Raw genomic sequence first — 25,863 nt, forward strand, 5'->3', positions numbered from 1 at the left:
AGTAACTGTTCATTTGGCCATAACTCACTGTAGATATGGTCAATTGACCTGAAATTTTTACAGTAATAAGATATGATATAGAAAAACAACTTTCATGAAGAAACCTACCCCAAATTATTCCATTAACCCATTCAAATTATTGAACAAAGTTGAGTTATCAAACCTGCAACTCTGCAGATTTACATTTGAACAGTAATGTTTGGATGGCTATAACTCTCTCTAGAAAACTCAGATTTAGGCGATTCTTGAACCGATGGAAACCTAAGGCATGGTAGAACATTTCATATGAAGAAAGTTAGACCAAATTATGAACTTAACTTGGTCAAATTACTGACCAAAGTTGGACCAAAATCTGCCAAAACCCAAAATTTCAGCAGGAACAGTACCCATGAACAGTAAACTTATTTTGGCCATAACTTGAGCTACAAAACTCCAAATGGAGTGATTCAAAAAAAGAAATTCAACTAGACAAAATAAGAAACAACTTTCATGTTTACCATTTCCTCAAATTCCCACTATAACAGTGCTTAATGGAATAGTAAAATTAAGCTTCAAAAACTGAAAATTTTGTTTCCCTTGGTTTAAGCCTAGAAATGGTAATGGTGATCACTTCCAACAAGTTTTAAATGAAAAATGTGGTATGTTTGAAGTGCCAAAGTCAATGTACCTACTTTCTATGCAAAAGTCAACTTTCTTGTTGACCAATGAAATGAATAGTGACACCAAAAGTTGAAATTTAAAGATTGAAGAATTTTAAAGTATCAAATGCCCTAGTATACCTAACAAAATTGGTTTGGATAGTTTGGCATGCCAATAGGGTATTGTTTTAGCAGTACTGCGAAAGGCTTTATGCCTGTATTCATGGCTTTATGCCCGTATTCATGGCTTTTATGCCCGTATTCATGGCTTTTATGCCCGATTATGTGATATCATGGCTTTTTAGCCATACTGACTGCATACGTGGTAGACGTTCTACGTCCCATGGTATGACCCGAGGCACGCGGTGTCGGTGCCAACGACCCGTTATCGATCGATCGTCCAAAGATAGGTTACTTGGGCATGGAAAAGTATAACTGTGATTGAACTGATTATTAAAGAAAATATGAAAATTAAGAATCAGGAATGATTACAAAAATACAAAGAAGCTCAAGATCATGAGGAAAATAATTAACGAAATGCATGAAGAAGTTAATATCATAAAACATGATTAGCCCTCGACTAAACAATAAGTTAGTAATTATTCATTTCTTATGAACACAATAGTAAGGAAATTATTATTTTTATTTGCATATTATATTTTCTTGTATTATTGGCACCACTAAGCTTTATGCTTAGCGCGTCACTTTTGCAATGCGTAGGTACTGAAGATTTGGACAGAGGGCCCAGTAGACCACAGATTCGGTAAGGCAGTTCACAGTTCTGCATAGTGTTCGTGTCACCTCACCATCCACAGTGCATTGGTAGGACACTAGGTTTCATTTTGACATTTTGTAACTAATTTCTATTTTCTCATATGTATTTGAACTTATGGAATGTATTTTGAGGTTCATGTAAATAATGAAAATTCGTATTAATGAATGTAAAAGTGAATGTTTATCTGTGATTTATACATGATATCACATGAGACGAATGATTGAGAAATGAAATTGATGAAATTATTCTGAGACTTTTGTTGATAATTGGAGTTGGGATTGATTGAATATAATCATAGGAAGTGTTTTTCACAGGTTCCGAAGAACTGTTTTCTCCATTTTTAGCCGATACTTTGCCGGATTTTCTATAAAATTTTCGGAACCTCAAATAAATTACAATTTCAATAAATGAATTATATTTCACAAGTTATATTCAAAAGGAAGAATAAAAATGAATTAAGATAAAATAGAGTGCTCGGCACACTGAGTGGCATAACTTGCTCGGCTACACTGTAGTCGGGTAAGGGGTGTCACACCTAGGTTCATTGGCCCATATAAAGTCATTGAACGTGTGGGTCCAGTGGCCTACAGGCTAGCTTTACCACCAGAGCTGAACAAGATCCACAATGTGTTCCATGTGTTTATACTAAGAAGATACTGCTCAGATCCTTCACATGTCATCTCCATGGAAGAAATTGAAGTACAAATGGATTTGACATATGAAGAAGAACCCATACGGATCCTAGATCGAGAAGTGAAAGAGTTGAGGAATAAGCATATTCCACTAGTAAAAGTACTTTGGAGGCACCACAACACCGAGGAGGCAACTTGGGAAAGTGAAGAGACGATGAGGCAACAGTTCCCTCAACTATTTGCATCAGGTAAATTTCGAGGACGAAATTTAAATTAGAGGGGAAGAGTTGTAACACCCTCACTGTAGCAATTCTGTACATTCTACTGTTCTGGTGACCAGTGTCGGTTAGGACAGCTAGAACGTCTGGAAAAATATTTAAACTAAAGTGAGGAACCATAATTAACTCAAATATTAATAAGAAAAATTTAGGAAAAATTTTAGAAATAAAATACAATCAAGTTAAATGAGCCGGTGCCCTAGCGATGGGTAACCCAATGGAAAGTTGCGGTTCTTGCAACTAGGAGCCCTAGACCCGAGGGAAAATTCATAAAATAATTTTTGAGACTCCAGAGAAGGGTCATTGAGGTTTCTATGGCATTAGAATGCCAAGAAAATGCTTAGAAAAATTTTTCAATCGGTACAGATAATTTTGGTTTGTTAAGCCAAACGGAGGGCATTTTGGTCATTTCTCCTTCAAAGGTGATTTTTTGCCGACTTTTCCAGTTAATTAAACAATTATTATGACACAAAATGTGAATAAATATTGCTGAAAATTGAATTAAAAATGAGTAAAAAAGAAAAGAAAAAGAAAATAAAAGAAATTAGGAATTATGACATCACATGATGTCATTAAAATGCCCCCACCCAATTACAATTTAACAACACACTTAAATTCATTTAAAATGGGAAAAAGAAGTCAAATTAAAGAAACAAATTCTGCTTTCTTCTTCCTCATTCAGCCAAGATATTTCTTTCTCTACACACAACTCCATTGTTGCTCCTCCTTCTCACTAGAATTCTCATACAAACACACCATAAACCACTAGCTTGCTTCACAAATATTTACTCTTACACCTAGAGCAAGTCTTGGGCAGCAAAAAGAAAGGGAAAAAAAGGAGTTCTCAAGCTTTGGGAATTAGCTAAATCAAGGTTAGTGTCCAAACTTTTGCTATTTTGATTAAATTCATGTTTAATAGCATGAAGTAAGTAGGAAATGTAAGAAAACAAGATAAAAATGTGTGTGTGTGCACCCTACAATTTTGGCAGCTAGGGTTAGCTAGGGTTTGATGATTTTGCTTGGTAGAAAAATGGTTATGAGCAGCCTTTGGTAGTGGATGAGGGATTGAACATAATTGAGTAAATGAAATGCAAGAATTGTGCATGTAGGAAATGAAAAAAATTGGACACTTGAACAATTCTAGGGTTTGCTTATGTGATGGTTCATTAACCTTGTAATGGTCAATTAGTGGCCATTTGAATGTGTATGATGAGGAAATGAAGTGAGTTGAGGCTTGGCATTTGTGTATCGGTGAGCTGCCTTGGCTGACCTGTAGGATTGAGCATCAGTTCAGTAGGTTTGGGCAGTTATAAATGGAATTGTAGAGGTTCAATTGGTGCAAGGCCAATTGGACATGAAACTAGACACATAATTTCACAACTTTGGTATAGAAATCTTGCCCAGAAAACCAAACTAAGTTGACCTAAAAATTGCCCTAATCCGGGTGACCTGCATTCTACCTTGGCAAAATGACCAAATGAATAGTATTTATTATTTGGTCATAACTCAGTGTAAAAAAGTCCAATTGACCTGAACTTTTACCAAAAGAAAGCTGAGACATAGGCCTACAACTTTCATGAAGAACATAAATCCAAATTCTAACCATAACCTAGTCAAATTTCCAACCAAACTAAGGTTACCAAATCTGGCAGAACCAGTTTTGCCCAGAATTTTGGATTCTGTCCAATCCGGCCAGTTATGGTGTTTAAGCCATAACTTGAGCTACAAAACTCGAAATGGAGTGATTCAAAAAAGAAAATGTAACTAGAAAAAATAGAGAACAACTTTTATGAAGACAATTTTGTCAAATTCCTACTGTACAAATGACCAATGAAACAGTAAACATAAGGCTTGAAATCTGAAAATTGCGAATAATTAACACTAAGCTTAGAAATGGTATTGGCAATCAATACCAACAACTTTAAAATGTAAAATGTGGTATGTTGAGAGTATTAGAACCAATGTACCTATTGTCTATGCAAAAGTCAACATTTTAGTTGCCTAAGGAAATGAATAGTAACACCTAAACCTAAATTTCAAGAATTGTAAAGTTTAAAAGTGTAACATGCCCTAGAACACCTAGCAAGGTTGGTTTGGATAGGTTGGCATGCCAATAGGGTTCAGTTAGCAGTACTGCACATGGCATTATGCCATTCTGTGATTTTATGGCTTTTAGCCATTCTGACATTGTGATGATACTTGGCCTTGTGCCTAATATTTATTATAGCTCATTAGCTGTTCTGTTGCACACCGGGAGATACATATGTGACCGATGGTGTGACTGCCCGAGGTACTTGATACCCAGTACCAATTTACCCGTTTATCCAGTCCAGTCATCCAGTATAGGTTACTTGGGCAACCAAAAATGAAAGTGGATAAATTTAATGAAATTATGAATACAACAAGTACAAAATAAATAAGATTTCCAATAATGATCGAAAAATTATCTGCATAAGACATCAGAACATGCACTGCATATTTATTTTATGTTATTTCTTTTTATTTTATTATTGGCACCACTAAGCATTATTGCTTAGCGCGTTGCTTTTGCCACGCATAGGTTCTGGAGAGACCGATAGAGAGCCCAGTAGACCACAGACTGGGTGAGATCATCTGCAGCTCTGCATAGTGTCCGTGTCACCTCACCGTCATCAGTGCATTGGTTGGACACTAGGTTTTATTTTGGTATTTTGTAATTAATTTTTATTTTCTCATGTGTAATTAAGACTTATGTAATGTATTTTAGTATTGATATAAATTATGAAAATTGTGTTTATGAATGAACAAGTGAATATTTATTTATGACTTTTATATGAATTGTATATGAAATGAATGAATGAGAAATGGGAGTATATATGAGAAATATTGAGATTTTGTTGATGAAATGGAGTTTGGGAGTGATTGAAAATTTTGCAAATGTTTTTCACAGGTTCCGAAGAACTGTTTTATCCATTTTTAGCCAGCACTCTGCCAGATTTTTTATAAAATTTACGGAACCTCAAATAAATTATAATTTCAATAAATGACTTAAATGAATTATATTTCACAAATTGTACTTCATAACTATGATGAAAATAAATTAAGGAATAATAAAAATGATTGAGATAAAATCAAGTGTTCCGATACACTGTGTGACAGATCTTACTCGGCTATACTGTAGACAGGTAAGGGGTGTCACAACTATTATTTAAATTTCTTATAGTGCCAACTCCACTTCACCCTACTAGAGACCTCTAGCTTATACACTACTAGACTCATCTCCCATCTCACTTCTCTCCGTTCTCCCTTTCTCATGGCTCTCTCATTTTCACCAACAATAGCTTCTCATAGCACCACATGCAAAGACCTAACAACTTCCTGTTGTGCAAAATCCCGTAAATGCATGAATCATTAACAAGTGATAAAGTGATGATTAGAGTATCGTTATCACGAAGACCATGTTGAGTACCAAACTACATAGTAATTATAATTATCTAGACTATCAAATTGTAGAGAAATAGTGATTAAATCTAATTCAATTTCAGAGGTAGGGGTTTACACTTCAATCAATAATAAATGGGAGATTATTACTTTGAAGAAAATTAATTCTAATTTATCTTAAGTCCTCTCTCAAGGCATTCAAGTTATATTTTAGTTAACTTATACCCTACTTTCGAGATGATTAAATTAATTAAAACTTATTAATTTTTTTTATTAATATTTAATTTCATATAGAATTCCAGCCTATCTCTATATTAAGAACCCAAAGTTCAAAATCTTATTATTCCAATATTAATCTTCAACTTTCAATCTTTCAATTAATATTTAAAATTAATACTAAGTGAAGCTTAACATAAAGCATACATTAAGAACACAAGAGATTAAATTAAAGAATAAAATACCCAATTTATTAAATAAAATCAAACTAAATTCATAACTGAATTGAAAGTGCTACATCCCTAACCTTAGAATAAAAGAAACTAATTACACATATTGAGTTTTACAATCAAGTTTATAAAATAATAAAGAAAAGATATAAGAAAAATAAAATGAAAGAACTCAGATAAAAAATCGCAGCCTTGGATGTGAAAACCCCTTTAAAAGTTTTGCAGATTCGTTTCTCCTTTTGCCTTCCTTGAAGGTTATGTGTTCTGTTGAATTTAAAAAGATTTATACTCTCAAATCCTGACTTATTATATTTATATACGGTGTAAAAACCCTTATTTCAGAGTCTTAAAAGCCTTAGAAGTCCTCACAGATCGAGTGAGAAAGAAGAAAAATCGAGCTGAAATTTTGCCTCTAAGTTATTACACAGGGCTATCTAATGTTTTGTAGCTTTCTTTTTTGATTTTTTTTTTTTGTCCAGACAATTGCATGAGGTCTAAACCATGGGGCTAATTGCACGGGCCATGCAATTGGCTTTCTACAGTATTAGATTACATGGGCCATGTAATGCATTACACGCTTGGTGCAATGCTTCCAACTTCCTGTCCTTCACTTTTTGACCTCCGCACCTCTTCTAAACTTATCCTTGGCTCTTGGATCGCGTTAAAACATCTAATATAATATAAAAATTAAGGAATTAGATTGGATTAACAGGTTTTATAAAATATAATTAAAAATGTTTAAATATAAATGTAAAAATGACTAAATACTGACAAAATATAATGAATATTAACCACAAATGACTCTATAATTTGAGTAATGAATATTAACCACAAATGACTCTATAATTTGACTACATCATTTCCCTCTAACCTCGTCTAGATTTCCTGGCCTTAGATTCCTCCATCGAACCTCACCCGCTTCCCTTCCACTTCGAATGTGTGTGATATGTGTATATATATATATATATATATATATATATATCATGATTATCATGTTGACTAATGTATTGCGCATTTCACACGACACCTTTTGTCGTTTGGATGATGATGATGAGATCATTGAAGGGTTGATTGATGGTGCTCATAGGCCATCAAAATCTCTAGAGGCCAAACGACAACCTTCTAAGATTGGGTTGCCAGCTGTGGTGTGGGAGAGAAATTTAATAAACAACAAAAATAATAAATCATATGCATTATATTTGCAGTGTGACCTTCAATTCCATTTTGATAAAACTCATGCTTTTAAGTAAGTTCCATCTTCCTTTTTAAAAGGTAATTAATATAAAGGATTTTTATAATAAGATTAAATGATTTTTTTTTTGCACATATACAATAAAAGATATTTTCTTAAATTTTGATTTATTTATATCACTCTTCCCAAATTTATATTATCTAATTAGACTTCATGTAATATATATATATATGCCAAAAATAAAGTTAAAAATTGGAATTCGCATTTTATTCCTTTTCTTAAAATTATGGCTTTCACTTTTATCAATGTGGTTGAACCTCAAAGTGTTGCCCCGACCAACTCCACTTCCCATCTCCCTTTCACCTTACAGTAGGCTCTCCCTCACAAATTATTAGACCCATCTCCCTTCTCACTTTTCTCCCTCTCCCCTCGCGGCTCTCTCATCTTCACCAACGTTCGCTCCTGATCGTATCACACTTGGAGACTCAACTCCTTCCTTCCACCCTAGGTTAGATTTCCTCGCCCTAGGCTCCTCCATCTCACCTCACCTACTTCCTTTCCCCTTCGATGCCTTTAGAATACTTGTACTAGCTCCCATTCATCCCATCTCACCTCACCTACTACTCTTCTCTTGAGAATGTCTGTGATTTGTATATGATTTTTTTTTTTATATCATGATTATCATATTTACTAATGTATTGCGCGTTTCACACACAACACCTTTAATAATGATGATGAGATCATTCAAGGGCTGTGTAGGGGTGGGGCGTGAGGCGAAATATCATCCATTAGAATTATATAAAATGCACCAGGTAATGCCCAGGAAAGATGGTGGAGTCACAATGGTCTCACTTAAATACCACCTCCTTAGACAGCATTTCCTAGACATGCACTTCATACAATCCTAATAGAATCAAACCACTGGTAAGTACCGTCTTCCCATAACACTACCATGGTACTAAGGATTTATGCCACGAAGGCATAGATAGACAGGAGTCGCCACCCGGGTAATAACCGGGACATATTCAATGTTTCTTCCGAGGGTCATGGATGGCAACTTACTCCTTGCAGAGTTTCCACAACCGTCATTACCATAGCCCAATGTCTAGGTTCGGGATAGTGGGTACGTAAGGGGATGGTGTTAGGCACCCCTTACGCCTGGTCTAACCTCGTTAATTCGAGTGCCAGTCCTCTACTAATGTTTCTAGAAGTCTTGTTTATTATTCCTTTATTAAACTTTTATCCTAAAAAATGCAATTCTAATCCTACACACGCAAGTAATTCACAAAAAGATTGTTGTTTTACACACAATTTTCATGCACAAGTAATTCCTATCTATGGGGTTGCTAATTATTTAAATGATATTTACCAGATGACTAAAATTAATTTATTATTGGGAATTTAATTTACAAAGAAATTCAATTTCAAATAACCCTATGTTTCTATTTAACCTAATTAATTAATTTTCACCAAGTTACCCTAAGGATAATTGAACTAAGTTAATTATGTACATGTGTAATTTATTCTAATATCACATAAGTCCCAAACAATCACAACCTAATAAAGATTTCTAACATGCAAATTTATTTTACAATTACCAAGTATTAAATTAAATTTATTTTACATGCCCATATTAGTTTAATTTACAAACAAGATTAATTTTAATTTACAAAGTATTTATTTAAATTAATTACATGCAAAAGTCAGTTAAATTAAAAAACAAAGTTAATTTTAATTTACCAAATGAAAGTTCTATTATTACTACAATTTCATGCCAATGGTTATTCGAGAAGTTTAGAGCTACTTACTTGTTGATAAATGCAGTTGCCATTGGGGCAAGCTACCCTTAAAAAAGGGTCTTCTCTTCTAGTATGGCAATGATATCCCTGGCTTACTCCCGTTTAGCTCCATATAAGCTCCACGCAAATGCCCTCTTTGGTACTTACCAATTTTGTTTGTAATAAAAAATAAAGAAACTAAAGAAAAATAATAAAAGTACGAGAGACAGAAACTAAACATGTGCAAAGTTGTGTATCCCCTCAAATTAAACATGATTACATGATCTATATGAACATATAAAATAAATTGAAGACAAAGAGCATAGAATTAAAATATTGTGTGGCATAGATCTTGAAAAGAAAACAATAAAAAACTAACCTTATAGAAATCTTGTATGCAAATCTTCTTGAAGAAAAGAAAAAAAATAAGAAAGAACTCAAAAAGTCTTGAATATCTCTAAATTTCCTATAGCTCTGAATTTTCTTTTCCTCTTTCCTCCCATCCTCCCTTCTTCCCTTCTCTAGTAGGGTATTTATAGGGTTTTGGGAGAGAGGTGTGATAGGGTTTGGAGTCTTAGGATGATAAAGTTTAGATGACTTAAACAACTACAATTGCAGAATTCGAATAAGACTGGGATATGGGTGAGGTGTTTCAACCAATAGGAAGACAAGAAAAAATGGAAGGCACCAATAGGGAATGAGGAAGAGGTGTGGTAGGATTTGGAGTCTTAGGGTAATAAAGTTTAGATGACTTAAACAACTACGATTGCAGAATTCGAATAAGACTGGGATATGGGTGAGGTGTTTCAACCAATAGGAAGACAGGAAAAAATAGAAGGCGCCAATAGGGAATGAGGAAGAGGTGTGGTAGGATTTGGAATCTTAGAGTGATAAAGTTTAGATGACTTAAACAACTACGATTGCAGAATTCGAATAAAACTGGGATATGCGTGAGGTGTTTCAACCAATAGGAAGACAGGAAAAAATGGAAGACACCAATAGGGAGTGAGGAAGAGAGTGGGGCCAAGGAGGAGAGAGATATTTTATTATTTTAATTTTCAGAAAATAATTAAATGGGTCCTATTTAAAATTCCTAACTAGGCTTTCTTAGGCTCATGGAGCCCAATTAAACTTAATTAGATCCATTTAAGAACTACCCATATTAAATTTAAACAAAATAAAATTTTATTTAAATTTAATTAAATTAATTTCTCCAAAACTTTATTATTATTTTTATTTTTTCAAGATCATGCCACAGAATTAATAATTCAGCTACATGCCTCCAATTACATCTTACAGTCATATAATTTTTCATCATCGAGTTTCCCACGGCCTCAATGCACATACTCATCACAAAATAAGAGTCTACAGGCTGATTGGGGCTGTCAACAAGTTACTAAAATCTCTAGGGACCGAACAGTGCCCCTTTATGATTTAGTTACTAACTTTGGTGTGGGAAGGGATTTCAATAAACTATAAAAATAATACATCATATGCATTATTTTTGCAGCGCAACCATCGACTTCATTTCAATAAAGCTCATAGTTTAAATAAATTCCATCTTCCTTCCTCAGAAGGAGAAAGCATAATTAATATAAAGGCTTTTTATAATAAAATTAAATGAATTGTCTCTTTGTAAAGATGACAAAAATAAAGTTACAAAATTGAAATTTGCATTTTATTCATTTTCTTAAAATTATGGCTTTTATTTTTGGCAATGTGGTTTAATTACGTTAACCGCTTCTTAATTTCAAGCAAATTTAGAGTGCATTTAGCATGACTATTGACCTTTCTTTTCTTGCAAACCAAAAGGTGTTTTTAGTTTTTCATTATTTGTTTTTTAAAGCCAGTATGCTATTACATATATGAATTATTTTTTAAGTAATAATAAACATAAATTATTGATTAATGACTTTTAATTTATATATATATATATAATTATAATTGTTATAAATAAATAAATAAATTTATCTAAATAAAATTATAAATCAAAGTTAATTAAATAGAGATTACACAAATTTAAGTATTAGTGGCGCTTCTCAGTACTTCAAATAGGGGTGGCCACGGTCCGGTTTTGAACCGGAACCGAATATGAACCGGTTCGGTCAAAATCGTATCAAAATTGATCAAAATCAGAACTGGCTTTAAACTGGACTGAAATCGCCATTCTGCGGTTTGATTCATATTCATATTTTTCAAGAACAGTGAACCGGTGGTTTTGAACTAGATTAAACCGACTGTTTGGAACCGTACCAAACCGACGATTTAAATATAAAAAAATTCAATAAATATTTCACTGCACTTCTAATTCATTTATATATATCCTTAATTCTCTATATAATTATTTTCTACACTCTCTTTAATTCTTGATACTTTTTTAATTTCTCTCAAATTCTCTAAATAATTATTTTGTACACTCATTTTAATTCATAGTACTCTCTAAATTTTTCTATCTTATTATTTTATATACTCACTAAAATTTTTAATACGATCTCAATTACTTTGTTATTATTTTAGATCCTCAATAAAATTTTCAATACCCTCTATTTTATTTTTTTTCTTTTGTACTTTTTAAATTATCAATTATCATATAATTTTTTAAAAAATGCAAGCAATAAAACTAGAAATTTTGATTTCCCTGAATCCTAATTTTTTAAAAAAATGCAAGCAATAGAACTAAAAATTTTGATTCCCCTAAATCCGAAAGGGATACATAGGTAAAATTAAGTTTATATACTTTTTGCTAATTTCTTTAAAAAAAATTATTTTCACGTTTAGTTTTTTTAATCAAGTTCAAATCTTTACTTACTAAATATTTCTTAAAGATAAATTATTTTCATTCCCCTTTTTCTTATTTTATTTTGATTGACACATTTCTAAGAAAAATTAAAATATTTTTACAAATATAACTTAAATTCTAAATCAATAAAATTTTTCTCTAATTTTTTTTATCTAAGTCACCCTTAAACCGTCCCTAAATCGCTCCCAAACTGTCCTCTAAATCATATTGAACAGTTTTTTTTCGAACTGCCTTTCAAATCGTTTTAAACCAGGGTTGGAACCGGAATCGACGGTTCAAAAACCGTTTTCCAAATAGTCCCCTAGCAGTTTGCTTCAGGTTCATAATTTCATTGAATCTGAATCAACGGTTTATAAATCGTAACTGACAGTTCTTAAAACGGTTCATGAACCGTGACCACCCCTAACTTCAAGTAAGGGTTTTCACACTGCTTTCGAATGTACTTTTTTGACTAGCATAGAAATTACGAAAAAAAAAAATTCTCTAAAACAAAAAGTGAAAACAGGATACATAAGATGAAAAGGCCAAAAGAAAAAAAAAAAAAAAAATCTTCCTCCATTGTCATACACTCTTAAAGAAGTAGTGCAGAGTATAAAAACCATCCATTATCTCTTGCTCTCTATACGTTTTTGTTATCCAAAAACAACGGTGGAAAACAAGATTTATGGTTTTCAACTTAATTATTTTTACTTTTTAAAAACGCCTCTAAATAAATGATAGAAAAATAAACATAACAGATATCACCAATTGTGTTTCAGTTTTTGTTTATATATATATATATATATATATATATATATATATATATATATATATATATATATATATATATATATATATATATAACTGCAAACCAAAATTATATGGAAAGCACTATTAATTTTTCACTTAGCAACCCTTAATTTTTTACTTAGCAAAGGTTCAAGGTATATATTTTATTTCCCTTGCAAAATCACTTTTTAAACTTTCCTTCTTTTTAATTTTAATGTGGTTCTATTTATTTCACGAAAAATAATTTATATATAGAAAATATTTTTCATAAAAAATACTTTCTAAAAATATATTTTTCATAAAAATTATTTGATTATAATATTAAACTAATGATATATGTATAAGTTTTTTCATATTTTAGTAAGATTATCAAAGTTTATAAAATAAAAAATGATTTTTCTGACTTAATTTATTTTACAAGTATTTGTCATTGATTTTTTTAGTGCTCTAAATATTAAAAAAAAATTTAAAAATATTTTTAGCGAAACAGAACGTAAAATTATACCAATTTGACAAATTTGGACGCCTCCTTTTATACTCCAACTCATGGTTTCATTATTTTCTTATTATTTTTAAAACTCTTTTTGCCTAAATTGCACCATCCTATGGACAAACTAGTCAGCCTTTGGTGTCACCAAAGTTTTAATCTTGCTTCTAGGGATAATAAGCTTCTGCCAGAAAGAGGAAAATGCCACTAGAAAACTCTTTTTTCTTTATAGACCAAAATTTCCTACAAGAATAGCACAAAAGCTTCGCTCTTTTCTATATCTGGCACTCTTAAGCCATTTTAAGAGAAAATGGACATTTGGGCTCTCATGTTAGGAAGATGAACATTTTGCAGCCTCTCACTAACCTATTTTAGACATTAGCTTTATGTATAGATATAGATATATTAAATGAAGCAAATATTTGGTAACCAGACAGAAAAAGTGACAGTGCCAGCCACTGTTCCCTGCCCAAATTCAATGATTATTCACTATATCCAACGACAATTTCCTACCTTAAAAAAAATGATGATATTCAAATTAACACTATTCATGAAGCCAGTCCCAAAAACCAATTCTGAGCAAGATAGAGAGATGCCCATGCTATCCTTTGTTGCACTTAAGATGACTGTGATTGCAATTTCCTCTAACCCAAATTGAACTAACAAAAGCAATTTGGCAGTGGTTCGAGAATAAATGGTGTGACAAAATCAAGGGAATAATTATCACTTCTATTCCTGTGAACATATAAAACAAAAATGGAATCACTAAAATCCATCAACAACTAGGAAATAATGAATCAAAAGCAGAATAATGCAGAAGCTTTTATTTTCTTTGCTGTTGAAACCACTAATTGTTCAATTGATGTGTCGAAAATGTAATTGACAAGGGCCTACCAACAGTTATAACCAGACTCGCAGTAGCGCATATCAAGTGTTGGCTTTGCATAATGCAAAGTGATTTGGCACAACTCACCCCTAAAAGCTAGCCATTAGGCGGAGAGAGCCTAAGGCCTTTATTTACCCATATCTAAATCCCCATATAATCATTTTGGGGAATTAGTAATGTAACAGGCTACATCCATTCCAGCCTCTGGAATATGCAGAAATCATTTAATTTTATCAGGCATGGTAAAAGATGGCTAATATAAAGAAGGAACTCAATACAGAATGATGCCTGGCTGAATCATCCGTTATTCTTCTGGATAGTCGGCAACTTGAAGTTCATAAAATGTAGCCCTTCTGCTCCTTATTACTCTTGCTTTGTCATCTTTTATTTCTAGTACCTGAAGAGTAGGAGCCCAATTAATACAATCCATCAGTTCTTAAGTTCATTTTCACAAAGCACTAACTGAATAAAAGCTTGATGGAACCACTAGAATGGAAATTGGATACTGTAATGAATTTTATTTCCCCATCAATTTTCAATTGAATGGAACCACTAGAATGGAAATTGGATACTGTAATGAATTTTATTTCCCCATCAATTTTCAATTGAATTGCATGAAATTACTTTTGAATGGCAGCAGAAAGTTCTATAGTACATTGTGTTGTAAGGCTAGCCTCCACCATGACAGAAGAGGCAACTTCTTTACTGGCATCCAAACAAATTGAGAATCAATATAGTGTAATAAACAATTTACAGGAACTGATCCAAATATAGTACTTGGGCTTTTGTTTGAAGAAAAAAAAAATTCTCCAGATGCAACATAATTTTTCTTATTTTCTCTTTAGTCTTTTTACAAGTTATATACCAACAAAACTAGGCCATTCCAATTTCATATTACCTCTGGTCTTGAATGAAGAACTCCACTAGACATTCCCACATCAACGCGCCATATGCTACAGTTATATTTACTGCAGGAAACACCCAGAATATTCAGAACTATGTACAGAAAAGAAGTGAGTCCTATCATGAAAATTGGAACTTCATTATCAGGGAGTATGGACCAGTACCAGTTTACCCCTGCAGTTTGCGGAGTATGCCCCACCACCATTGCTTTAGCCCCTACTGCTTGCAATGTTTCTTCAAGAATAGAAAGTATCTGCTAAGCATAAAAGTTCAGTTCCAAAAGCCTGAGAAGCTGACAAATTTCGCATTGCAGAGTCCAGAATTGACCCATGAATATATAATTTAGTAATGAAAACTAATCCAAAATCTTGGCAAGTCAGTAAATTTTGCATTAGAAGTCCAGAACTGGCTTGAAATGATTGATTCTATTCACAGTATCAGCACCTAATTCTTTTAACTTGTCGATTTCAGGCTGAGAACGGGAGAAAAAGAAAAGGCTATCAATGGACACTTGCCTGTTTACTCTGATGGTCCTCCAAATTTGACATATCTCTCGAGTATAATCGGTTCCAAACAACACTGTCATATCCCTTGGTTGCCATAAAAGGAATGTCAGGACTAGTATCACCGCCACTAAGACCTTTCATCCAGTGAGATACTTCACTGTTCATCCTCTCTATGCCATATGCAACTGCAAAAATTGTAACAATCATATCAGGAATTTCAAGTAATAAAAGGGAAAATTCTCAAGAATATCTTAACATCCAGTAAGAGTATCATGACTAATTCTTCCAAGTGGAACTGTTAACTTTTACCATGGAGAGGAAGAAGTCCACCATGACAGAATATCCAGTCATTGACCTTGAGAATAACAGAATGCCGAGCTAATTCACATGCCAATGGACCGCCTGGTCTCAACAATATTGATCTGGCAATGACCCCCTTTTGCCTCTGTCCTAATATTTTAGTGACTTTATCAGAAATTTTTGGAATTTTAATAAGCAGAAAGGAAGGAAAATTTATGGTGGACAACAAAAAGGAAATTATAAGATTAAGTCCATTTGCTAATTAATATGATAGAAATTTTTAGTACCTTCACTAGATTCCAAGCACCCCAATAATTTGGAGACAATTTCCGATCTTCTTTCCGTGTTTTAGAGACTCTAATCCAACCAGCAAAAGCATTTTCCCAGTCATATTTGAAGTCATCCAAGTATGACAGGAAATCAGTGCATTCATCATATGCCCCTGAATCAACATATCTAAAATCTCCTTCCACATTCATGGTCTCATGATTCCCGTTGATCTATATCAGAAGAAGACGATAAACACTATACTATCCATACTAATTAAACAAAAATTCTATAGAAGAAAATCTCAAAGTTTTAGAATAATTCTTCATTGACCTCAACATAATGGAGAAAATAGCATGATATAGATTTCTGCCTTATTGACCAAAGCTATTTCTATCTCAGCATACAACAATTAATCAAGATCCACAGATGCAAGTCCTGAAAGATTGTTGTATATGTACATAAGTCATAGGTAGTAAACTTTAACATTACAAACCTGAAAAACTGCTCCACCCTGAGCTTTGGCCTGAATATCCAATGAACGCAACAAGGATAATATAGCTATCTCATCTTCACCTCGATCAAGTATATCTCCAAGTTGAATCAATACCTACATTCCCAAAGAAACAATACCAGTCTTTGCAAAGATCAGTTTGAAAGCAGCAAAGAAATAAATAAATGCAAAATTTGCAGCGAAAATATTTCTGCATTCAGAATAATATAAATAAAAGCATACTGTTTCTCCACCAATCCACAAATCTTCTCCATCAGAACTCAAGACACCAGCCATCTCAAGTGCACGTCTAGCTTGTTCAAGATCTCCGTGCAGATCCCCAACTATGAACACAAATCATATGCAAAGACATTGCAAAAGAAGTTATTAATGGCATGTAAAGAATCCAATTTGGAAGAGAAAAAAATATTCATCATAAATCACTCCATAAAAAAAGATATCTTTTACCACTTCAAAAATTTTAATTCAGTGTTGCATATATATGCTAATTTACACCTATAAAGCTTCTCCATCACACTTATAGAGTCATTTGACGTTTTGGATGTATGCATTTGACAAAGCCAAAACAAGAAATTTCACAAAAAAAAAAAAAAAAACATATTTGGTGTGTAGGGAAAATCCATTTTAAATCCTAGTTTTCAGGGGCGAAACTAGAAGTTTATTTTTGGGGGCCAAATATAAATACTAAAAAGAAACTAACTGAAATCTTAGTAAAAAAAGGAATTAAAGTAAAAATACAAAATATTAAGAAATGATAATTCAATAATATAAAAAAATATGAATGAAATTTACATAAAAATATAGCGATTGAAATAAAAATAAAAATATTGGAGGGCTAAACAATTTTTTTTAAATATATTAAAATTTATAAGTAAAATTTTAATTTAAAAATTCTTAAATATATTAAAACTTATAAGTAAAATTTTAATTTAAAAATTCTTTAGGGCGCAAACAGTAATTTTCAGATAAATATTAAAATTTAGGGTAAATTTTTAATTTTGAAAACTTTTTGGAGGCCAAGGCCCCTCAAGCTCTCACCTAGTTCCGCCCCTGCTTGTTTTTGCACTAATTATGAAGGGAGAAGCCATAAGCATCCCCAAGTCCCCTCTCTCCCTCACATGCTCGCACGCGTGGTCTCAGCTTGACCAGACAATTATATTTTTTTATTAATTTATTAAGCCATGATTGGGATTCCAATTCAAAATCACATAGCCAGGAGTGGACACAACTCCAAATGCCATTGAGCCAAACCTCACTGGTCGTTCCTTCGTAACCATCCATGAATTTTTAAGAACTATACCACAATTGGGTTTTCACCTCTCAGGATGAATCCAGCACACAACCGATGGAAATTTTAAAAATCTGTTAACTTGTTTTACTTGCGACAGGGATAGCAGAACAAGAAAAAAATAGCGTGGCAATGCTTGGAGACCCCAATCCAGTTTGGGTCCTACGAAAATCATAACAGAATCTGGTATACACCAAAAAAATTAGGAAAAAGCTTTATGCGTACAATTAATGAGTTTATGTATTAGGAAACCAAACAGTCAATGAAAAAAGAAATGAAAGAAGACAACTAACCAGCAACAATACGGCGACCTGGAGCAGAGACAAAAGTTGGAGGGTCTCCACTAATAACTAAGGGTTTCAAGGATCCTCTGGTGCGTCTACCATTACTAAAGGCAGCATAAGAAGAAGAATAAGTAGATAAAGAAGAGTATGTTTCTCCTAGTCTGCGAGGGAGCTGGGAAGGAGAAGAAGAAGAAGACCAAGAATTCAAACACAAATACAATGAAGCCATTTGGTTTACTTGCATATCATCATCAACACTCTCTTTGGTACCCTTTCATTTCTTCATTCGGAGGAAAACACTTTGTTCTCAGCCAGTTACTCTTGGGCTATCTTCTTTTTCTTTTATCTCTAATCCTTATATATATATATAAGTGTGTATTTCGTGGACCAAGACTGTTTACACGTTGGCCTATCAACTTCTTGGTTTGTTTCTTTCTTATCGTCATCTTATCGTCAGATCACCGCCTCAATAAATAATAAAAATAATGTGATTCTAAACTATTACCAAATTAATTCTGTTTTTAACTCACTTAACTAACCTTATCAAGAAAAAAAAACTCAATTAATTAATAACAACTAGATTAATATATGCTAATAATATATATATATATATATATATATATCAATTACCATTAACTGTTATATTATTATTATAAAAATAAAAACAATAAAAAATAGAAAATATAGAGAAAATTCTATTGTATCTCTATAAGTTAAGAAAACCCTTAGGATACAAATTATACCATAAGACATACAATATGAAATGGGATATTAAACAAACTCATGGAGAAGATAAATGGATTCATAAAAAATCTAAATGAATTTCTATCATGGATATGAATTTATAATGCTTCCTCTTTGATATCCATTATACAAAAAATATGTCTTATTAAAATCTTACTAGGGAAAAAAGTCATATCACACATTTCTCTTCTGTAAGATATGACATGATCTCGTAATATACCTAATAATTATTAAATTTCGCCCACCGATAACCTATTAAATATATTACAAGGGATTTTAAACATATAAACTTCATTTTTAGTTAAATTATTGTTAAGAAGATAAAAAAATATTATTAAATCGTGAAAAATTCAAATTTATTTTATTTTATTTTTCAAAAAATTCACGTGGTAATGACTGTAATTTCATAAAAACCAAAAATTTTAAACTTGTGAAAAATAGTATATATAAGTTTAACTAAATCAAACTCAAATAATATATTTTCATTCATTCCATATTAAAGAAATAGAATTACTTCATTTCATTCCATCAGAAATATTCATTTACAATTCAAAAAGATATGTAATTACAAATTTACAAACTCAAAATTTCAAAAATATTACAAAAATATAATTACAGTTCTGTCTATACAACTGCTCATCTGTTTCTTGCATACATATAGAACTACTTTACATCAAAAGGAATTTACAAGGGTATACCTAGTATATACCCGCAAAATAGTCCGCTCAACACGGCTTTAAGCAGCTCACTCTACTGATTTACCTTTCTCTGTACCTGCGACAGCATACAAAAGTTATCGCTGAGTGTTGAACTCAGTGCTGCACAACTATAATTTATTTTTTAACTCAATATAAAACATGCTTTATTAACTCATAACAAGGAATTTGAAATATTCAAATTTTTCATAAATCATGAAATCAATGTCACAAATTTTCATTCATTACAAATCATTTGTTTCAATCACATTTTATGAAAGCATTCACAAATTAATAGTGTTGCCAACAATCACACAGTTAGGGCCATGACACAAAATTTCAAGATCAATGACACGTTGTACACCATGACAAAGCAATCTCACCCCAATAACCGAGACTGGGGACACAAAGGCTAGCTAGCAATATAAGTACTCATTCGATCTCAATCTCAACTGGCAAGTCAGAGAGGGAGTTAACATAATCAATCTCACTTCAAATAATGAGGGACACAAATCAAATTGCCATGCCAACTGTGGTTTCAAAACAAATTCAAAATAATTTCCATTCAATAATCACATTGTAAATCAAATAATCACATTTTATTTATCAAAAATCCCCATATAGGGTTGGCAACACATCAATACTCAAAACACTTTGATACACTTGTATTATATAGATGTTTTTAAGTATATTTGTATAATATTTTATAGCATTTAGATAAGTAATCTCATGCATAATCATCAATTTCGTGCACTTTTGCAAATTCCATTGTCAAACTCTAACTTCTATGTTTTATGTATGTTTCCAAGTGTTTTAAAGAGGTTCCAAGGCATAAGAACAGAGTAGAAGACTTGGAAAGGCCAAAGAATTGAGAAATGTTGCTGATACACCTTACACGGGTCATGTAATCAAAGTCATAAACCTGTGTAACTTACTACCAGGAGAAAGACAAAAAGCCAGGGAAGAATTAAAGTACATGGGCTGTCACACCCTACCCCTCAGTAAGATGTAACATGATCCGTAGTACATCTAATGAATTACCGTACTTTGCCTATTGGTAACCCATTAAATATACTACAAGAGATTTTAAAACAATTTTCTTACTTTTCGAAGGTGGCGAGCACTTTTGGTAGGAATTAAAAACTTTTACTTGAAGTTTAAAGACTAATTAAAATTTTTGTATATTTTTATTTTTATGCAAAATTTAGAAAATTTTCGGTAGAGTGTTGTTTATATTTGGGAAAAACAGTTCTCAAAACCTGTGAAAAACACTTTCAATAATTTATTTCATCAAAATCAACTACAACCACATCACAAATCAACATCATTTCTTCCAACTCCATAATTCAAAATAATTTTCAGTTCAACTGTCTTCAGAAATAATATTAAATAACTTCATTCATATTCCACTAAAGAAAAATTAATTTACATTCTTTACAAAACTTAAAAATAAGTTTGAACATTATAATAATTTACACTCCCATTACACACCTAAAATAACATTTTAAAAGTTTTATACTTCTGCTCAAATAATTTACACAGATATATTTATATGCATAATCAAAATCTAATATATAAGGGTATAACTAAATACCCGTACAAAAACCTCAGTGTAGTCCCAACAATCAACAGCTCACTCTGCTGCCTTTTTCCTTATTTCTATCTGCGACAGCAAAGAAAGCTATCGCTGAGTATAAAAGTACTCAGTGGTGCACAATAAAATATAAAATGCACAATAGAAATGTAACACCCCTATTTGTATAGCCTGGTATATTTTACTATTCCGGTGACCGGTGTCGGTCCAGATAATTAAGGGGATTAAAACCACACTTAAGACAACTAGATAAGCCCTGATCATAAATAATTAGTAATTGTCAATTAGTTAAGTATAAATAAGAAAAACAGAACATAAGAAGTTAAATGAGCCGAGAGTCACAGCGATGGATGACCTTCTCGGAAAGGATTGCGAAGTTAATTTAAACTCAAATTTCGAACCGTAAAATATAACGCCGCGGTCCTTAGGACTATTATGAATACAGTGGAAAAGAGAAAATCACGAAAAAGAATTGTTAAGCCAGTCAAATAATTAGGTTAGGAAGCCGGAAGAAATATTGAATTATTTGCAAACAGGGTTGAACTGGCGAGGGGCAATTTGGTCAATTGACCCCGAGAGCTGACTCTTGACCTAACTGTCAAATAAAATCAGAGAAAAAAAAATTTCGGAATCGAAAATTAAATTAAAGAACTAATAGAAAAATAAATAAAAAAAAGAGAGGAAAATGGAAAAGTAAAAAGTGATGACATCATGCATGATGCAATAAATAATTAATTTGATTTTATGGTCTTCCATAAGACTAAAAACATAAAGAAAAAAAAAAGACTTCATCTTCTTCAAAAACGTGAACCATCTCTCTCTCACCTCTCCCTCACCAAAACTCCATGGAAGCTCATTTTGAGCTTGATCAAACCTTATATCCCACCATAAAAAGTTAAATTTCCATCATTAAATCTTGATTTCAAACCTTGATAAAGCGCTTGACAACAAAAAGACAAAGAAAGGAGGAATTTTTGAAGAGGTGAAAAATTCCAAGTAAGGTTAGTTTGATTTCTCTTTTTGTATTTTTATATTTATACTTAGGAAACTTGATTGAGTGATGATTTGTTGAAAAATGAAACAAAATGATATGTTAAAGGACTATATAAATTTTGGACAGCAGTATGTAGGGTTGAGAATGAATGAATTTGATGCATTTGAATGGTTGTTTAAGTTGAATTATGTGTGTAGACAATGGATAGATGTTTAGAATGCATTAGGTTTGAATTTTATGAAAATTAGGGTTTGGACCTAGGGTTTAGAAGACAAAAATGTGAGAATGTGTTAAATGGTGTGTTGGACTTGGTTTGAGGTGAGAAATAGTCATTTGTGACCAATTGGAGTATGTTAGAAGTATTGGAACCAAATGCAAATTCGGATTGCTTAGGGTCATGCTGCAGGCAGTAGGACCAAGGTCCATTTGAGGGACCAAAACTGAAAATTTCCAAGTCCAATTGGTGTGAGGCCAATTAGGAATGAAAATAGACACAAAATGACACAATTTTCATTTAGGAATCATGCCCAAAAAGTGACCAAAACCTAGTGAACAAATTGACCAAATCCGGAATTGGCAATATGACCTGTACAAAAATGCCCAAATGAACAATTTGGCCATAACTTGGGCTAGGTAGGTCTAAATGACCTGAAATTTTACCAGTGGATAGCTGAGATATAGACCTAAAACTTTTATGGAGAACACAAACCCGAATTATGCCCTTAACCAAGTCATTTGGCCACCCAAAGTTGGTGACCTAAAACTGCCAGAACCAGTTTGGTGCCCAGAAATCTGGGTTATGTCCAATCTGGCAGCAATGATTCAAATGGCTATAACTTGAGCTACAAAACTCTAAATGGAGTGATTCAAAAAGGAGAATAAAGTTAAGACAATAGGTGTAACATCCTCATTTTAGCTAGTCCGTACAGTCTACTGTTCCGGTGACCAGTGTCGGTCCGGACAGCTAGAACGTTCGGAAAAATATTTAAACTAAAGTGAGGAACCAAAAATTAACTCAAATAATTAATAAGAAAAAAATTTAGGAAAAATTATAAATAATTCTTAGAAACCCAGAGAAGGGTCATTGAGGTTCTTATGGCATTAGAATGCTAAGAAAATACTTAGAAAAATTTTTCAATTGGTACAGATAATTTTGGCCCGTTAAGCCAAATAGAGGGCATTTTGGTTATTTCGTCTTCAGAGATGATTTTTGGGCCAACTTGTCCAATTAAATAAATAATTTATATAACATAAAATATGAATAAATATTTTTAAAAATTCAACTACAATTAAATAGACAAGAAATGGAGTGAAAATGAAAGAAAATGGATTTATGACATCATCATGATGTCATTAAAAACTCTCCCAACCAACCTAATATTGACACATGGCATAAACATATATAAAAGAGGCCAAATGGGCTGGAAAACAAAAAAAAAAAAAATCAGAACACCTTCTTCTCTTCTTCTCCTTGACGTAAAATGTAACACCCCTAAGTTCGGTAGTGCGTTCTGCTGTTCCGGTGACCAGTGTTGTCCGGACAGCTAGGATGCCTAGAACTACACTTCAATATGAGTGAGGAGACATAAAATAATGAAATACAAGAAAAGAAAATACAAGAAAAACAAAGGAAAAATCATAGCAAAGAAATGTAACCGAGTAAGTGAGCCGGGAAACCTAGCGATGGGTGACCGCACCGGGAAGTCACGGCGTGGACCGTTGACTAGCCCTGGACTGCGGGGAACCCTGGAAAACATTTTTAGGACTTAAATAGAACCTTTTTGAAGAATAAATCTCATTAGAAAGATCAAAGAAAAATTAAATAATTAGTACAAAGAAAAGTGAGAAATCGAAAAACAGACAAAACCCGGTATTACCGAAAAATCGGGAACGTAACCCGAACAGGGGCATTATGGTCATTTGACACCCCGAATTGTCTTTTGACCTAAATGTCCATTAAAAATAAATAATATTACACTTAGAAAATAAAATGAAAAATTAATTTAGTGGTACCTAATACAAATAGCCAAAAATGGAGTGAAAAATGTGTAAATAACACATTTAAGCTTATTATATTGTTAAATGGGTGAGTGGTCCACTAATGAATAAATTAAACATGTAATGGGGCAGGTGTAAGTCAAAAATGCCATCTGAATTCTTCATCTTCTCCAATTCTCCCAACATTGCCGAATTGAGAAAAGGATAAGTCCACCATTAACGTTTCCTTAAAGCTTCATCTAACCCTTCCATTTCACCTTCAATTACTTAGGTCCCTTCATGAAACTTTGTCTACTCATCACAAGGAAGAGTTTGATACTAAATTTGAGAAGTTTAAGCAAGGTTTAACAAGCTCCAAGCATAAGGTAAGTTCATAATTTTGAAGATAGCTTTGTTAAGTTTTGTATGCATGTTATGGGTGTTGGTTTTGTGAAGGAAAATTTTGAGTTTGAAGAGTTATTGTTGTTTTCATTTTGGACAGCCATGGAGTCACGTTTTTGATGAGATATTTGTGCATATAATTGATGAGAAATGGTGTGGATCATGATGATTTAATAACCTAGTGAATTACTTCATGTATATATGGTGATTTATGCACTTGGATGGGAATTGGTAAATTGTAGGGCACTTTGATGTTGAAGGACAATTTTCGGCAGCTTGGGAACACTTGAGTAAATGTATGTATTCATGGAAGTGTAGGCAGAATATTGACCTAGAAGGATTGATGGATATGTATGGAGATTGATATTGTAAAGTGTATGTAAGATTTGTAATGGTTAGGTGTGTATGTAATGGTACTTAGAACTTGTAAATGTGAATTATATTTGGTGTGTTGAGGGTAATTGTAATATGCCCAAAGTAATGTTAGTGTAAAGTAGAATATGCTTTTGGTAATGTACCAAAACAGATTGGTAGAGAAGTAAACAAATTGCAAGGTAAATGTGTGTAATTGATGTGTGTTAAGCAAAGTAACCAAGGGCAGTGTACATTTTAGCCAATAAGTTTAAATGTGTAACCTCAATTGGTATGAGACCAATTGGAGGTGGAACTAGGCACAAAATGTGCCAACTTTCATTGAGAGAACATACCAAAATTCTGCTTGCAAGGTGATGTGAAAAATGACCAATTCGGATTAGGTACACTTGAGACCTAAAAACTGACCATTTGGGCAGCAGTGAGTGTTTAGGCCATAACTCACTCAAAACAGGTCCAATTGACCTGAAATTTTAACCATGAATAGTTAAGACCCATACCTACAAGTCTTATGAAGACACCAAAACCCAGAAATGACCATAAGCAAGTCAAACAACTTGCACAAATTCGGGTCCAAAAACTGGCCGAACCAAAGTTGACCAAATTGACCTAAAATTGACCTAAATTGATACCAATTGACCAGCAATAGTATAATGACCATAACTTGGTCTACTTAACTCGGATTGACCTAAAATTTTGCCCTGCATGCAATAAGACATAGATCTACAAATTTGTAGTTTTGACCGAAGCCCGAAAACCGAGGGAACTAGGCCGTCCGGCTAGGTCAAACCAGTGTCCCGGAATCCAGCAATTTGCATTAAAATGCACTAAACAAGGAAATGACTTTGGTAAAACGTACTAAATCTAAAACCCTATCGAATGTGACATATTAACGACACTAAAACCTAATTTACCTAAAACGC

The 25,863-nt window shown here is 32.7% G+C and overlaps 1 protein-coding gene across 3 annotated transcripts; it reads right to left on the reverse strand.

Moving 5' to 3' along the window:
• Window positions 1-14,004: 14,004 nt before the first annotated feature.
• LOC110663536 (shewanella-like protein phosphatase 1) lies at window positions 14,005-18,511 on the reverse strand. Of its 3 annotated transcripts, none has more exons than XR_002496558.2 (10): window positions 18,172-18,511; window positions 16,813-16,913; window positions 16,573-16,686; window positions 16,097-16,309; window positions 15,819-15,954; window positions 15,519-15,694; window positions 15,168-15,256; window positions 14,999-15,068; window positions 14,725-14,805; window positions 14,005-14,497 (listed from the first exon to the last, which is right to left on the reverse strand). XR_002496558.2 is itself a non-coding variant. In XM_021822883.2 (10 exons), exons 1-10 carry the CDS (start codon window positions 18,412-18,414, stop codon window positions 14,405-14,407), a joined length of 1,101 nt encoding a protein of 366 aa, XP_021678575.2. In that variant the 5' UTR covers window positions 18,415-18,497; the 3' UTR covers window positions 14,005-14,404. The 3 variants fall into 3 exon arrangements, 2 of the variants coding, with proteins under 2 accessions (XP_021678575.2, XP_021678574.2); XM_021822883.2 differs by lacking the exon at window positions 14,725-14,805 and having other exon boundaries at window positions 18,172-18,266; window positions 18,401-18,497; XM_021822882.2 differs by lacking the exon at window positions 14,725-14,805 and having other exon boundaries at window positions 18,172-18,510.
• Between the last annotated feature and the right edge of the window lie 7,352 nt (window positions 18,512-25,863).

This window comes from Hevea brasiliensis, chromosome 12 (genome assembly GCF_030052815.1).
Source record: "Hevea brasiliensis isolate MT/VB/25A 57/8 chromosome 12, ASM3005281v1, whole genome shotgun sequence".
Taxonomy (NCBI): domain Eukaryota; kingdom Viridiplantae; phylum Streptophyta; class Magnoliopsida; order Malpighiales; family Euphorbiaceae; genus Hevea; species Hevea brasiliensis.